The sequence below is a fragment of the Prionailurus bengalensis genome, chromosome A2, assembly GCF_016509475.1.
Source record: "Prionailurus bengalensis isolate Pbe53 chromosome A2, Fcat_Pben_1.1_paternal_pri, whole genome shotgun sequence".
In the NCBI taxonomy this organism is placed as follows: domain Eukaryota; kingdom Metazoa; phylum Chordata; class Mammalia; order Carnivora; family Felidae; genus Prionailurus; species Prionailurus bengalensis.
In genome coordinates, this window is record NC_057348.1 from 1,972,257 (window position 1) to 1,989,845 (window position 17,589).

The 17,589-nt window shown below is 46.7% G+C and overlaps 1 protein-coding gene across 4 annotated transcripts in view; it reads left to right on the forward strand.

Moving 5' to 3' along the window:
• LOC122486663 (zinc finger protein 77-like) overlaps window positions 1-17,589 on the forward strand; it is an 84,137-nt gene that overhangs the window by 4,439 nt on the left and 62,109 nt on the right. For 2 of the 4 annotated variants that reach the window (XM_043586090.1, XM_043586093.1), the window contains exon 2: window positions 14,949-15,111. The exons of 1 other annotated variant lie outside the window; for it this stretch is intronic. In XM_043586090.1, coding sequence (XP_043442025.1) covers window positions 14,949-15,111 — 163 coding nt within the window. The remainder of the gene's footprint in view (window positions 1-14,948; window positions 15,112-17,589) is intronic. One more of the 4 variants, XM_043586091.1, reaches the window with a different exon arrangement.

Genomic DNA, 17,589 nt, shown 5'->3' on the forward strand with positions numbered 1-17,589 from the left:
CTGGTAAGTTGTAAGTTGAAACTGTCACTTACTTTACCCCCAAAACTGAGTTTGTTCCGGAACAGCAGGGAATTAGTTCTGAACGTGTAAGATACACAGGACCACAGGCAGTTACCAGAACAGAGGAGAGGGACGCTCTCCTAGAGAGGCCAGGAGGGGCCGGGATGGAAACACGGGATGCGGAAGAACCTAGAGCTGGAAGCACAGGGGCTCCCCACTGGCAGGGCGGGGGTGGGGAGGCGGCGTCCCAGCTGAGGCAGGCTGGGCTTGCAGGGCGCTGGGCTTGCGGCTGGGGCCCCCGGGGAGGACGGGGCAGGACGCGAGGGCGCCCCCTGCCGGCCCCCCACTCCGTCCCTAAGGAGCTTTCCGTGTGCGAATCTCTCCATGTCCTCCGTTTGACCTCCGTGTTTCCTCAGAAGCATCTGGGAGTGAGAGGCGGGTTTGCTGTATTTAGTGGATTTGTCCCTCAGCGCCAGGAAGGACGTCTCCCGCTTGGCGTGTCTCGTGTTGGAGGGAACGAGCAGAGCCGTGGAGACCAGTCGAGGCCACACCTGAGTGACAGGGACGGTTCGGAGGGAGATGCCGTCAGACACTTGTCATCTAGGCCGTGTGCATCAGCAGCGTCAGCCTTGCAGAGCGTGTACTTGCATGAATCACACGATTCCCCGGCAATAAAATGCGAAAGAAAAGTAACATAACCCTATGGATTGTTCTAATCCGGGACCCCGGGTCTGAAGGCAGCCCACCGAAATGTTTATTGGCACTTATGCCAGCCCCGGGGAGAAAGTTCTCCCTGTGGAGGCAGACCCGGAGTCCCGTTTGCCTCCTGGAAGTCCCCTCCCCGCCGGGGCCACCGTGAGGGCAGATGGTGGATCCCACGGACCCAGAGGGAGAGAACGAACCCAGGGCATTTGGGAGGAGACAGTGCCGGGGAGCGGGGGGGGGGGGGGTGTGGACACAAAGCTTAGTGGTGAAGTTTCTGAAAAAGTAGCAAAACTTGAAAGATGTTTTAAAAAGTGTTCTCAAAAGTGCAGTTTGGAACCACGTGTTACCCAGAAATGCAGCCTGTAAGGTTGTGAATGGAGAGACCATGAGTTTGGGTAACAGGACGGCATCAGTTAATAGTTCGGATGGGGAAAGACTTTTGTGAATTTAGAGCCTTCTAACACGTGAGAAAAGGCAAGTGACCGGTTCATTTGTCTCGGGATCCTGATGAGGCCTTTCCTGAAAGACCAGAACCCCACGAAGAGAGTTCCATGAAGCAGAGAAGAAGCAACAGTGAGAAAAAGGGCCCCAAGCCAGGGCCGGACGTCTCGGGAAGGCTGTGGCACAGATGTCGTCTGCTGCCGTTCGGGAAACCTTTCCCGTCACGTCACCAAGTGGTGTGCAGGGCAGTCAGGGTTTGCTGTGTGTCTACACGTGCCACATGCATCCAGGGTCTGTGCCCTGGAGTGCGGTGACCCAGGGGCTGGCGGGCAGATGCTGACGGGGGGGCCTTTCCAGGGAGGCCGGAGAGAACCAGGAGGGGTCTCGTCAGTAGACGAAATCTCCGGAGTTGGAAGGTGGGAGGCCTCAGGGTCTTCCTCCCCCGGGAGGGCACTGTGAACGTGGCCCTCCCACGGCATGGTTATTTTGATAAGAAGCTATTAATTTTTTCCAATACTAACGTATACACCTTTTTGTCACCGAGAGTCAAAGGAGCGAGGGCCAGTGCCTTGGCCGTGCTGTGATTTCTCGGGGTGGGAGTCGGGGGGTGGGGGGGCTCTGGAAGGGGGTGTGAGATGGAAAAGGACCAACCCCAGTGCTTTTGGACACGGTGTTTGGGACACAGGGTGTCCCTTGAGTAGCAGTAGTGCCTTCAGTGAGCCCACCTGAGCCCGAGGATCCTAGGTGTTACGCAGAGCGAAGGTTTAAGACGGGCCGAACAGAACAGCACCTGGCTGGTAAACTGGGCTCCCGGATCCCTGTGAGGTTTGCGAGGTGTTCCCCAGGTGGGGACGCCCTTTGCTCAGAGCACTGCAGCCACAGGACAGGCCCTGGGCTGTCGACAGGAGAAGGCTTCCGCCAGTGAGATAACCTATGAACCGTGACTAACACATACTCCTATTCAGAGAGAGGGGGCTGCGTGAAATCCATTCACGCAAACGGGTTTCCCTGGGTTGTAACCGGACCGGTGGGACCAGCGAGGTTGTCACATTTTTTTTGTGGCTTCAGTCTTTCTCCACGAGTACTTCTCGAACACTCTCCTGTTGTTGGAGGCCGCTGCTCTACTGTGTTCAGTGGTGAGTAGTGAATATTGTAGGATCGCTCCTAGGGCCAGACTGTTCTTTGGCCCAAACCGGAGTTCTCCCCTTTTTTTGAAGTAACAGTTAGACTTCTAATAAAGTGTTTCCATTTCTGGGGCGCCTTTTGGGGACACCTCTGGTCAGTTTTGCGAAATTATTTTTTAGGAGAACGTCCCTTTGAAGTAGAACAGAAGTTTGCCTATTGGTTTCCTTGAGCTGGCTTCCATGTTTTGCGTTGAAGACATGTCAGAGATCAAGAGGGAACTTGGGGCAGAGCCCCTGTGGTCCTTAGGGCCCAGATGTTGGCAATGAGGAGGGGTTGGGAAGGGCTGGGAGGAGGGCTCCCGCACCTGGAGCATTCAGGCTGCTGATAACCTTCTCTCACATGTCCCGCCTGTTTGCAATCGTAGTGCGAACTGTAGGTGTTTGGTTTTTAGGAGGCTTCAGATGCCGTAGGTGAGAATTAAGAATTTTGGCTGTCTTTCCTCCATGTGGGGTGTGAGTCCGCTTGTTTGCCAAAATAACTAAAATGCAGTGGATGTGGAGTCCCATTCCATCTTGGGCCTTTTAAGTAAAAAGCAGGATCCCAGTTCAGCCCATTAAATGCTGCCTGGGTAGATTTCACGTGTGAAGAAAGACCTGAAGTTATGTTGAAGACAAGCTGGAGTCTGTTACAACAGCCACGTACAGGTTCATCAGGCTCTTGTGTGGAAATCTAGATTTTGTTTTAATTCACAATCTTAGGAAAAGCTACTGTAATTGCTCGGTGGGGATTTCCAGTGAGTGTCATAAGCATCTTTCCAGAAGTGGGCATCTGTGTCTCGCGGGTTAGTTTCATCCCATGTGTGGCCTGGGCCTCAGCAACACGCATGTGGACTAATTGATCTAAATCTGGGACACCCTGTTGGTGTGTCCCAGTTGAATAGCTGTGTTGTATTCTTCAGCGAGCTTATGGGGGTTCTAGGCATTTCTGGAAACTTCTGCCTTAGTCCAGGGAACATGAGAAATGTGGGGTTTTAGATCTTGAGAAGCCTTCCCTTTCAAAGAGGCCTGGTTAACAGGTTGAGGTAAGGAGGGATCAAGGGCAGGTTCAGAAGAAAAGGGAAGTTCAGAACTTGTTGAGGAAAGTGGTTGGAGGCAGGCCCCGGGTGTAGAGTAGCCGCCGGATGTCTGCAGACAGGGAAGCCTGGGCGGGAGAAAAAGACACTTCGGAAGCCATTTGTCGTATTTCAGTTGTTTGCCTCCGTTCATTTGAAATAGTCTTTTGCAAAGAGGGACACTTAGATCCTGAAAATATTTGCAAGTCTTGAGGTACCGAATAAAATCTGTATCACACTCAATGTTCTGAAGTCATGACTTCCTAATTTAATTTTCAATAAAACAAGTTTGGGGAGATCGAAAGTTCCCCATAAAGGCCATTGTAATTTTAAATGACATTTGGTTCAGTTGTTCATTTTTTAGAAATGCACATGAGGACGCACCATGGCTTTTTAAACGTAAGACCGGTCAGGGTCCCGGGTGGGAGCCCCCCCTCCCTGCGCTTTGATTGGAATGCCCGAGGTTGCGACCCCCCCCACAAGAGACCACCAGAGTCATAAGCCAAAGCCGAGCGGCAAGGGTCGTTTACTGCAGGTTCGAACCTGGACCTCCGCTCACTCGTTGCCGGTGACGCTAAGAGGCCCCGAGTGAGGTTTTTACAGCCTTTTTATAGACCGGTACGAACAAGTTAGGGGGAAGTTAGGGATTCTTCGCGGTCACGCCAAGCAGTTGTACAGAAGCGGAACAAGCTGCTTAAGCAAGCGGGTTGAAGCTAAGGTTGTTTTTCACAGACCAGGATGACTAGGCAAACAGTTTGCCCAGGTCTCTCGCTTCTCCCCTTTCTCAAGTACCTGAGGGACCAAGGGGAAGGGGAAAATATGTTAAGCAAGCAGGTTTACAGAAGCGAGAAATGCCGGTTAGTTCATGTACAGTCACTTCTTCTATTACATACCAGACCACATTTAGGAAGTTGCGCAACTTACTCTATTACATAGCGGGTTACATTCAGGAAAGGTTTCACAATGCTTGTAGCAAACGGCAAGCAAAACAGACTTCTCAGCAATTGTATTTCTTATCAACGATCCATAATAAGCAGAAAAGAGAACTTAGCTTTAAACTAAGGCAGGGCTGTCATTTGGATTTAAAGCTGTTCTTTTCATGATGTCTGGAATCCATTTCAGGGTGGTTTTCTCTAGACCAGAATAAAATGTATAAACACTAGTCTCTACAGGAGTAGCCTCTTTACAGAAGAAATCAGACCAAGGGCTAGCACATTTCCAACAGGTACGGTTCTAAGAGGTACAGTCCAGTTCTGAAAAGTAGTCGGAACAAGAGCCAAATGAGCTCTCTCAGAAAGGACAAGCCCCTAAGACAGGTCCCCAATAAACCCCGGAGAGCACAGACACAGGACAGCGCAGACCCGGGGAGCGGGGCTCTGATCCTGGCACAAAACTTACCCTCCACTTCAGGGTCCGCAAGAAAGCAGTGCAGTGGGCTCTGTGGGACTTTGCTCGCCAGCCCGGAGTGGTTGGGGTCTTTTGTGGGTCCACCAGTGATCAAGTAACTGTTAACCTTAAAACCAGATATTTTTCCAGGAAAAAAAATGGGTTTATCTGGGACTAGCAGAGAATTGTAATCTGGGACACATATGCCACAGCAAAACCACAGGCAAATCTGGAGGAAAAAAGGGGAGGACTATAGGGAGGGCTACTGTTTTCTAGAGGAGAGGGGGCATTGGGAGGGGCTGTGCAAACAAGAAGTCCCTTGGAGCAAACGGGGGGGGGGGGGGGTGTTCTACGTTCAGGGGCTTCTCATTGGCTGGGCTATGACCATCTCTCATTGGGTGATCCATGACTGCCTCTCATTGGCTGGGCTGCTACTACCCTGCATTGGCAGGGCTGTGCCCGTCTCTCATTGGTTGGGTTGTGGCTCTCACTGACTGAGCCCTGGCTCTCTCTCATTGGCTGGGCTGTTGGGCTGTGACCGTCTCTCATTGGCTGGGCTGTTGCCACCCCAGGAAATCATCTTCCTTCCTCCTGCATGAGCAGTGATGCGTTACGGGTGTGCAGGTGCGTCTCTCCGTGTTGTGTCTGCCCTTGGCCCTGAGCGGCAGGTTGGGGAGCTTCCCCTGTGGACTCCTGCCTGCACTTCAGTCGTGTCGCCTTTACTCAGCCTGGAAGAGGTGCCCGGCTTCAGGGTGGTTTTCATCGCTGGCGATCGGGAGTCGTGCCGCGGGGAGCAGAGCGCGTGCGCACGCGTGTGTGTGATGGCGCTCGTCCTCCCGGGTCTGGGGCAGGTGGATACGAGGAGCGGACCTGCCGTGTGGGGTGGGAACGCCACGTTGCTCATTTGGGGGTCCACCAGACTCTTCCAAAGCGGCCGCCCCCGCTTACATCCGCAGCAGGATAAATGAAGGAGAATGCGCCCCGCTCACGTCCTCGCCGGCGCTTCCTGGGGCGTCTTTATAGCCAGTGTGGTGGGTGCGAAGGGGCCTCTGCTGGTAGTTCGAGGTGCGTGTCCCGCGTGACGAATGTCTAGCATCTTTTCATCGACCCGCTGGCCATTTGCATATGTTCTTTGGAGAAGTGTCTGGGTGCGCAAATGTTAGGCGTGGACTTTTCCCCGCCGCCCCTTTTCCGGGATGAGGGAGTTCCTTTCTGTTCCTAGTTGGCTGAGTATTTTTGTCAAGAGAGGGTGGTGGGTTCAAGGAGATACCTTTTCTGTGTGTAAATGATCATGGGGTTTTTGTTTCTCTTCTGTTCATGAAGTTTATGACTGCTATTTTCTTGCTGAACCAACCATTTTATTCCCAGATAAATCCCACTCGGTCACGTTGTAGAATTCAATTTATATATGACTGGTTTTGGTATCACCATAAACTGGCCTCATAGAGTAGGTTGGAAGTGTCTGTGCACAATTAAATTTTGTGGATGGATTCCAGATGATTGGTGACATGGAGCATCATTTCATGTGCTTTTTGGCCATTTGTGTATCTTCCTGGGGATATGTGTACTCGCATTCTTTGTCTGTTATTTGGTTGTATTATTTGTCTTTATACTTTTTTATTGTTGTTACATGAGTTTTTAAAAACCTGTTTAGATCACAAGCCTCGTATCAGCTGTGTGACTAGCAAACCCACATTGTAGCCTCAGACGAAGGGGTGTTGCCTTTGTTGTAACTGATGTAGCTGGGTTCTGTGTCCTTAGGTTTTGGGGACGTGTCTTTTGTTTAAACAACTTTTGATAATTTTATGATAATTGTTTGCTCTTTATTTCAATGATATGGTGGCTTCTTGTATTGCTCCAAAGATATTACGTATGGGGGTTCTGATGTTTGGGGGACCCAGCAGTGTGGGTTGTGTAAGAATCCACCCAACGCAGCACAAAGGAGATAGAGGTTTATTGAATGCACCATGAGGGAGCAGAGGGCCACCAGGAAGTGGTTTGGGGCTAGACTTACAGGGCAGAGTGAGGGAGTGTGGGAACATATGGAAATTCCCCTTTTTATGGTAACTGTGCCTGGTTATAAGTAGGCCATTGGATAGTTGGGGCCTGTGGCCATTTCGAGGTGGGTCACTTCATGAGCCTATTTTTTATGCATGTGTGTGTTCACCGTGGGCCCTTTTGCCTAACTCAGTTTTCCATTGGTGAAGCCTGTTATCTAAATGTGGCCCTGACATCCCCCTGACAGGTGGACAATACAAATCTTTGGCATTAGGGCAGGGGTGTCACCTTCAGTAGCTTCTTCCTGCTGAATGAGGGCATAGAGATGTCCCTGGTGGGTCAACATTCAGCAGGAAGAGAAGCTGAAATAAAAGACCTTTAATAGTTGACCAAAATCTTCCTACAGTCCAGGAGTTTAACCAGTTATTAAAGGAGAGGGAGGGATCCTTTCAAGCACCAACATGAGTACCCATATCTTTTAGCAATCCTGTTACATTATTGTAATCTGGAGCATATATTTAACACTCTTTTTTTTTTTTTAATTTTTTTTTCAACGTTTATTTATTTTTGGGACAGAGAGAGACAGAGCATGAATGGGGGAGGGGCAGAGAGAGAGAGGGAGACACAGAATCGGAAACAGGCTCCAGGCTCTGAGCCATCAGCCCAGAGCCCGACGCGGGGCTCGAACTCCCGGACCGAGAGATCGTGACCTGGCTGAAGTCGGACACTTAACCGACTGCGCCACCCAGGCGCCCCTTAACACTCTTTTAAAACGATTTTTTTGGGCGGGTTGGGTTGCCTGGGTGGCTCAGTCTGTTAAGCATCCGACTTTGGCTCAGATCATAATCTCGCAGTTCATGGGTTTGAACCGCACGTCAGGCTCTGTGCTGAGAGCTCAGAGCCTGGAGCCTGCTTTGGGTTCTGCGTCTCCCTCTCTGCCCCTCCCCTGCTTATTTCTTTTTGAGAGAGAGAGTGCACGCGGCAGTAGAAGGGCAAGGAGAGTGGAAGACGGGGGATCCAAAGTGAGCTCTGCGCTGACAGCAGAGATCCCAATGTGGGGCCCAGGAGATGTGACCTGAGCAGAAGTCAGACTCTTAACCAACTGAGCCACTCAGCCGCCCCAACACTGTTTTAATGAAAGTATACGTTACTCCTTGAGCTGCAGCAGGATTTTCAGGGCTGTTTGGTTTTGCAGGACCACCTCAATTTCTGGGTGAGCGTGTGTTGGGGTTGGTTAAAGGTGACGTCTGTGTGCTTGGTTAAAGCATCTACTTACAATTTGACATTGATAGAGGCAACTCCTGTGACAGAATGTCTAAGGGGTAAAACCATCAAGAAGGCTTCTTTGCCTGATGTCCAGCCTTAATGACATTCTTTTTAAACAAAATTTTTTTACTGTTTATTTTTGAGAGAGAGAGAGAGAGAGAGAGAGAGCGAGCAGGGGAGGGGCAGAGAGAGAGAGGGAGACACAGAACCCGAAGCAGGCTCCAGGCTCTGAGCTATCAGCACAGAGCTTGACGTGGGGCTTGAACACACGAACTGTGAGATCAGGACCTGAGTCGAGGTCAGATGCTTAACCGACTGAGCCACCCAGGTGCCCCTAGCCTTAATGATATTCTAATGATGAGGAATTGCTGGCAAGTGGGAGGTGACTTGTCCTGGTAGATAAGGGCATCCCTAAGTGCATCATGCAGTCATATCATAAGGAAAGAATGGCTACCCATTATTTCCAGAAGTCTACGGCCAATCCCATGGAGAAGGGGAAATTCGGGATTTTGTGGAGTGATGTTTGGCCTCCCAGCCACACAGAATTGGTCAAGGTGATAGTTGAGTTATGAAAATGTTGGAGAGTTCCTCCCATTTTTTTGGCTGTTCAGATGATCTTATGTCCATGAGGTCTTGTTATCATCCTCACAGTAACAAGCATGATGAGTCTTTATACATGAGCTTTTGCCAGTTTCTCTGAACCTCACCTCAAGTTGTCCAGCATCAGTTTTCAAGACTTTAGGAAAAAGGGTGGTTGTGATTTTTAATGACTTAAGTCAAGAGGATGGAAGGTTGGAAACCTTAGTTTGGAGAACTCTAGCTAAATATTTGATGAAACCAGAAAAATTCAGGACCTAGTCTGGTTTATAAGAAATAGTATTAAAATCTAATATCTACAAAGATGTGTTATTGAAACATTATTTTTTATTCTCTCTGAAATCACCCTTATTTCCAGAGATAGTCAAATCAAGACTAACAAACATGGCCTAATTATTCACAGAAGCTCAGGAAGAATGTGTTGGTGGGGCGCCTGGGTGGCTCAGTTGGTTAAGCATTCGACTTTGGCTCAGGTCATGATCTCACAGCTTGTGGGTTTGAACCCTGCGTTGGGCTCTGTGCTGACACCTCAGAGCCTGGATCCTGTTTCGGATTCTGTGTCTTCCTCTCTCTCTGCCTCTCCCCTGCTTGTGTTCTGTCTCTCTTGCTCTCAAAAATAAATAAAATATAAAATAATAATAATAACGATAAAAAGAATAGTGATTGGTCATAGGAGTTTTTTTTAACGACTTGCTTTGCTTGAAATGTTTATAAATAATCTCTAGATTGAATTTTTAATAACCTCTCAAGGCTAGAAGCCAAGTCAAATACTTGCTGTCAGACTTGTCTACAATCCCTGTAGATTCAGGTGAATACCTATTCTTGAGGCCCTGAATAAATCCTGAGGTTACCTGCACCTGCCAGGAATTGACTTTGTCTACTCACCTGGTAAGGCTGCTGGGAACTCTGGCAGCAAGGGATCAGGCCAGCATTTCTAAGGGGCTTGATTGGCTGCATAAAGTCAACCTTAGTTCTTTAAAGCTGCCTGGTAGTATCTGTTGTCTTACCATGTCTCTCTGAAATATGACATTTCAGTCGAAGCGTCGGTAGGATAACCAACGTTTCCCATGGTGTCCTGTTACAAGAAGAAGAGAGGCTCATTGAACTTACACAAACGCTTATCCTTGACAGGAAAAGAAAGAATACTCACTGAGAGTTTCGGAATCCTGTGGCATTTAGGTAGGGAAAAAAGGGAAATGTTTCCATTTGTTCACAAAGGAATACTTCATCACATTTCTGTAAGTCCTAGGTATTTCAAGAGAAAACTTCCTCAGTTTGTTAGAGCAAACACTACAGAACCAGCAGTATTTCAAATAAGAGTTACAAAAACTATAAGCATCTTTAATTCATTTAGTCCTATGTTAATTAATTCCTGTTTGTTTGAATGCAACTTTCCCATTAGTTCTGGAAATTCTCACCCAGTTCAGTTTTATGATTTAAAGATATCAAATACCTGTATTTACAAAAAAAAAATCCTTTTCATGAATCTCCTTGAAGACAAAACTCATTTGGCAAGAGCATCAGAACAATAAATATAAATGACAAAAAAACAAAACAACATAGAAATGGCCATGACTCATGATCTGATATGTGACTTCAGTGTAATATAACTGACAAGGAAATCTGCTCATTTCTTTGACACCTAGTATTTTATTAATTAGAATGTCAAGTGATGATGTTATATGAGAACATATTTAAACTTTATGGATTTTATGTAATTTCAAAACAGCTGTAGTATACACTCAAATGATACAATCTAAGGTTTATTACTATTTGTTTGACCCTGCTTTCCAAGTAACTTAACATACCAAATATGCAAACCTAATTAGTCAAAAAAGACTTCGTTTACAATTTCTAAACTTGGGAAAGTGTGTTGGAATCCTCAGAAATTTTTATTTTTATTTATTTTAAATGTTTATTTACTTTTGATACAGAGACAGACAGATCATTACTGGGGGAAGGGCAGAGAGAGAGACACACACACAGAATCTGAAACAGGCTCCATGCTCCAAGCCATCAGCACAGAGCCCGATGTGGGGCTCGAACTCACAAATCGTAAGATCATGACCTGAGCCGAAGTTGGATGCTTAACTGACTGAGCTACTCAGGCACCCCTTGAACTCTCAGAAATTTTTAAAGCACATGTCTAAATAGAATTACAGATCTTACACATTTTGAGAAGTTTTAACTTTAAGTAGTCAAAGACCTGGTGAAAGCAAACCATAGAAACTTTGGTTTTGGGGGCAGATAAGGAAAGGAAGAAGACTTTTGTTTACATCGTCTTGATCAAGACCAGACCAACAATCCAAGAAAGCTTTGTCCCAGTGAGAAAAGTGCATGTTTACTATTGAAGCAGTATCCTTTTAAAATCAATTTATTTCAGGGGTGCCTGGGTGGCGCAGTCGGTTAAGCGTCCGACTTCAGCCAGGTCACGATCTCGTGGTCCGGGAGTTCGAGCCCCGCGTCAGGCTCTGGGCTGATGGCTCAGAGCCTGGAGCCTGTTTCCGATTCTGTCTCTCCCTCTATCTCTGCCCCTCCCCCGTTCATGCTCTGTCTCTCTCTGTCCCAAAAATAAATAAACGTTGAAAAAGAAATTTAATAAAATCAATTTATTTCAATATTAGTTCATCCTAAGCACACATACATAAAATGACTTTCTAAAGCTGTCCCTTCACAGACTTGTCTGCAACATTCTTTTGCACTCAGAGTTTGTCCTGAGATTTTTTTCTCTAAATAACCAGTCTCATTTTAGGAGAAAATTACTTTCTTTCACCTTAACAAAATGTATTCCCATCCCTCATATCTCCTACTCTCTTAGATACAGACTTGCTTTCCCCATTCCGGTCAGTCTCAGTTACATTTAGAAGAATTGTACCTCTTAGAAACCTTAGTCTCCAGTGAAAACCAATTGAGAACTGTCTATACACCAGGATTCTTTAGATGACAAATTTATGGACGCATTTCATAGTTTTTAGGAACATGCCTTTTTCATAGCACAGTCTTTAAATGAGGCACAATGTATGTTTTCCAACAGATGCAGGTATCTTTAGTTTCTCTGCAATAAGAAACCAAAAGCAGATGAAACTTATTTTTGCTAATTAACATGTTAGTATTTTATCTTATTGAGAAAAGACTTAGATGCCCAGTGAATTAAACCGAATTTATCATTGAACTTAGCAAAATTTCAAAGTTTCAGGTTATGAAAGATTTTGAAAGCTATCTTAAAAATTACCCATGAGAACTTTCTGAGACAAAGTTAACCATGATTTTAAGTCATCATTTATTTACAAACTGCAACAGAGCTTATTTGACCTTTAGTATAAAAGTTTTATATGTAATAAATATGTATGGATAACTCTAAAATCATGTCTTTTCATTACATCAGCAACCTTAAATTAGCTTTAATATCAAATGTATTCTGGGGCAGCTGGGTGGCTTAGTAGGTTAAGTGTCTGACTTTGGCTCAGGTCATGATCTTATGGTTCATGACTTCGAGCCCTGCCGTCGGGCTCTGTGCTGACCGCTCAGAACCTGGAGCCTGCTTTGGATTCTGTGTCTCCCTCTCTCTTTGCCCCTCTCCTGCTCATGCTCTGTATCTCTCTCTCTCTCAAAAATAAACAAACATTAAAAATTAAAAAAAAATCAAATACGTTGCATCTGCGTCCACTAGGAGTCAATTTGTTGCCCACTGTTGTTGTTGTTGTTGTTGTTTTTTAACCTGGGATACCTATGGGAAAAATCTAAAGTTGGCCATTTAAGTCCAGTAGAGCCCCTGTTCCTCTAGAGGCAGGGGAAAGCCAATGGGTGGAATAAAAGAGAGGTCATCTAGAATGTCTGAAGGGTCAGATGGGCCATGTGTCTGAGGAAGACACATTCTGCAGTTTTTGTAGAGGTTGGGATTTGGGGACAGTGCCATGAATATGAAGGCTTGCATGTATGGGACCTGTGAGCATTTGGAGGAGTTCTGGCAAAAGACTTCAAGTTGCATAGTGGGGCCATATGTCTTGATCTGGGAGTTTGTATGAGGCCAGGACACATGACATGAAAGATGAGATGATTTTTCTCAGGTCTTGGGGTTCATGTTTTATCCACTTTTTAAAAATACAGCCCAAAGGCGAGTATAGGAATAGAGGACTTTGTCCCATACTGGGAAAGATCTGCTGCTGATTCCCAAAGGGTTGTCCCACCAAGGGGAATGAGGCTGTGACTTGTGGTTGAGATTTCAGTCAGGGTGTGCACTGTCCTGAAGAAGGACTGGGCCTTATGTCCTTATGTGGGGCACCTGACTTTACTGGGGGCATGCGATCAAGGAGAGTGTCACAACAAATAGCAATAGAAATCTGTGCTGGGGTGTACCCTGCTCTAGGGAGATACACACACCCGGTGGCCAACCTGGGTCAAAAAAAAAGGGGGAGGACTCAGCACTGAGACCTGTAGGAATGTGTTTCCCTGTAGATCAAGATGGCAGCTGGATACATGGAAACAAAGGAATTAAGGAAAGGGTCTGAAAGAATAAGCCTGCTGAGACTCCACCAGCATTAGGAAAGGGTCCCAGCTGAGTCTGTAACGTGTGGATTCACCCGGCTTGGGCTGCTGTTGCCAACTACACCACATATTGGGAGCAGACCTTGGGGGACAGAGTGAGAAAGCAGAGGAAAGGGGCCCTTCACCCTCATAGACATGGGCAGTCCAACCTATTCACTCTCACACCTTCAGACAGAGTGTGGAGCCACCCTGGCCTCTTTGAGGAGTACTAGGGTTAGACCTCTTGAAGGATTAAAAGACAAAGGAGAGGGGCGCCTGGGTGGCGCAGTCGGTTAAGCGTCCGACTTCAGCCAGGTCACGATCTTGCGGTCTGTGAGTTCGAGCCCCGCGTCGGGCTCTGGGCTGATGGCTCAGAGCCTGGAGCCTGTTTCCGATTCTGTGTCTCCCTCTCTCTCTGCCCCTCCCCCGTTCATGCTCTGTCTCTCTCTGTCCCAAAAATAAATAAACGTTGAAAAAAAAAATTAAAAAAAAAAAAAAGACAAAGGAGAGGAGAGAGGGATCGCTCTGAAGGCAAGAGGGGAAATCCCTCAGCCTGTTGGGCAAGGGGTGCCCCATAGACGCCCCCTGGGACTTGGGATCCTCACCAAGGAGGAACCTCAGGTGGAGGTTGTCAGCTGCCCTGAGAACTCTAGAGTCAGGCCACCAAGGGAAACTCCCAAGAAATTCCTAGGAAATCCCAGGAGAGGCCCAGTACAGCAGAGGGTCCCTGTGAAGGCCATCAAATGTGGGGCGACCCGATCAGGGGGGAGGCCCGCAGCTCGGGGTGAGAGAATTCCCCCCAAGGCAGAACAGAGGAGATGGGAGTTTGCTGAATACCCTGCAAGGGAGCAGCGGGCAGGATGGCAAAGGAGAGACCGTCTGCCGGGAGGCGGGGCTACAGTTATGGGGTCACGAGGGAGCATGGGAACCTTTGGAATGCTCCCTGTGTGGGACCTGTGCCCGGTTGTAAGTCGCAGGGGTTAGTTAGGGCCTGTGGCCATTTCGAGGCAGGTCACTCAGGAGCCCATGTGCATTCAGCTGTGTGCTCACTGCGCCCTTTGCCGCGTATCTTTCCATCGCTCAGGCCTGTTGCTAAAAACGGTCCATACACTGTGACTCTTCCTCCTGTGTTAACGTGAGCGGTGGCCGTGTCCCCATCAATCCCTCAGGGACTCTTCCTTCTGGGGAGGAATTTCCTTGAATTCTGGGCCCTGGGTTAAATGTTTGAGCGGCCCTGCTGACTTCCACGTTTCTTAAGGCCCCGGACTCGTCTTACACATCAGGTGTGCCAGGCGCCTGGGCCCTGGCCTGTGTCGGGGCCCAGAGCCCACCTAATCCGGGGAAAGGGTCGTGTCTGCCTCTGTCGGAAGAGAGGGGACGCCACCAGGCTTCTTGCCCTTGTTCCTTCCAGGGCGAGAGCTGCTCACATCAAGCAGCACTGGAATCTAAGTGTCCACACCATCCTGACATTCTGGTTCCAGTTCTTGGAGCTGATGACGAGGCATAATCCTCTTAGAGCAAGCCAAGCGTGTGTCCTCCGGTCTGTGTGTTGTCTGAGTGAATATTTCACTTTTCAGTCTGTACAGTACTGATCTGCTCAGATCTGTCTCAGTGTAAATATCCCAGTAAATTGGGTATGTGTAAGTCCATGTCAGCTGTTGTCCTCACCCTCTGTTGTGACTCAGGGGTCCTAGGAATGGAGTCAGCTCCCTGCCTGTCACCCACACCCTTCATCCTCCCACACACATGGGTGATGATGGCGCTTTGCAGCAATAGAGTGTGTGGTATGTTTCAGGCCTCTGTGGTCTTTGAGGATGTGGCTGTGAACTTCACCCCGGAAGAGTGGGCTTTGCTGAATCGTGGTCAGAGGAAGCTCTACAGAGATGTGATGCTGGAGACCTGCAGGAACTTGTCTGCTGTGGGTAAGGATGGCTCCATACCTTCACTGGTCTTTTCAGGAGGAAGAAGAATAAGTCAAATTTGCAAATGATATGAAACAATACATAGAATGTCCTTAACACTTCACCAAATACTATTAGAACTAATACATGAATTTAGAAGACTTGCAGAACACAAAATTAACATTCCAAAATCTGTTGCACTTCCGTATCTACTATCAAAATAGCAGAGAAATGTAGAAAACAAACCCATGTTAAATTACCTCAAAAACCATAAAATACTATGTTAAATGTAACTAAGGAAGTTTAAAGATATTTACTCTAGGAGGTATAAACATTTAGTGAAAGAAATTGAAGGGGCGTCTGGGTGGCTCAGTTGGTTAAGTGTCAAGTTTGGCTCAGGTCGTGATCTCACGGTCTGTGGGTTCAAGCCCCGCGTTGGGCTCTGTGCTGACAGCTCACAGCCTGGAGCCTGCTTCACATTCTATGTCTTCTTCTCACTCTGCCCCTCCCCCACTCATTCTCTCTCTTTCTCTCTCTCTTTCAAAAATAAATATTAAGAAATTTTTTAAAAAATAAATTGAAGGGGCACTTCAGTGGCTCAGTTGGCTGGGCATCCGACTTTGGCTCAGGCCATGATCTCATGGTCTGTGAGTTTGAGCCCTGCGTTGGGCTCTGTGCTGACAGCTCAGAGCCTGGAGCCTGTTTTGGATTCTGTGTTTCCCTCTCTTTGCCCCTCCCCCACTCATGCTCTGTCTCTGTCTTTCTCTTTCAAAAAAAAGTAAATAAACATTTAAAAATAATAAAAAAAAAAAAAAAAAGGAAATTGAAGATGACACAATAAAAAAAGGTATACCATTGTCCTGGATTATAAGAAGTAATATTATTGAAAATGCCCATACTATGAAAAGTGTTATACATATTCAATGCAATCCCCATCAATATACAGATAGTATTTTTGAAAGAACTAGAGCAAGAAATTTTAAAATTTTTATGAAAACAGAAAAGATTCCAAATAAAGCAATTTTGAGAAAACATACCAAAGCTGAAGATACAACAGTCTCAGATTTCAAACTATACTAAGCAAAACAGTGTAGTACTGGGACAAAAATAGACACCTAGATCAAGGCAACAGAATAGAGAGTCCAGAAATAAACCCATGCTTCTGTGGCCGGATTATGTACAAAGAAGGAGCTGAAAATACACAATGGGGTTAAGACTGTCTCTTCAATAAGTGGTGTTGGGAAAATGAGACAGCTACCTGCAAAGAGGTGAAACTGGGCCAGCTTCATACCCCTTACCTGAAAGGAAACTCAGTATGGATTAAACACCTCGGTGCAGGACTTGAACCCATACACGTCTTAAGACTAAACGGAGGCACTGAACTCATGGACATCAGCCTTAGCATTATTTTTGTGGACTCATCCCTTCAGGTAAGGGAAACAAAAGGAAAAATAAAAAATTGAAAGGGGAACATAACAGACATTTTCCCACAGAAAATAATAGAGATGGCCTCTTGGCACATGAAAAGCTGCTCAGTATCACTAATCCTCAGGGAAGTGCACATCGAAACCACAATGAGCTGTCCCCTCACAGCAGCCAGAACGGCTAGTGTCAACAAGACAGGAAATACGAGTGTTGGTGAGGATGTGGAGAAAAGGAAACTCCTCGTCGGTGGGATTTAAATGGGTGCAACCAGCTTGGCAAACAGTTTGGAATTTCCACAATAAAATGAAACACAACAGTACCATGTAGTCCATAATTCCGCTTCTGGGTAGTTCACCAAAGAAAAAAAGCCAGCACGATAAGACATGTGCACCCCCTGGTTCACCAGACTGTTACTCGCTGTACTCAACATAGGGAAGCAATGCAGGTGTCCTTCAACAGATGAATGGATAATGAAGATGTGGTATCTACATAGAAGGGACTATTCCTCAGTAATACAAAAGGGACAAATTTGTGATGTTTGTGACAACGTGGATGGACCTAGAGAGTATTATACCAAGTAAATAAGTCTGACAGCGAGACAAACAAAACACGTTACTTATATGTGGAATCTAAATGACAAAATGAACAAACAACAGAAAATAGGGACAGTCTTAAAACTCTAGGGAACAAATTGGTGTTTGTGAGATTGGAATGGGATTGAGAGACAGGTGAAATCATGGAGGGGATTGAGAAGAACAGATTTGCACTTAATTGAATAAGTCACGGGAAGGAAAAGTAGAGCACAGGGAATACGGTCGATAGTTGTGTAGTTGTGTATAGTGACAGCAGTTACACTTCTTATGGTGAGCATTTTGTAATGTATGTAATTGTCAAATCACCATATTGTACATCTGACACTAATATATAGGTCAGTATGCTTCTAGTAAAAGAATGATTAAATGAATGAGTTAATAAATGAATAAATAATAAAAAGCCACCCAATTATCGGTCATCAATGACCCTGAAGACTAAAGTTAGTGCCTATCTTCCAGATTGCTTGTTGTCCTTCAAATCCTCCCTCCTGCTGAGCTCTTCTCAGGGGCAGGCCAG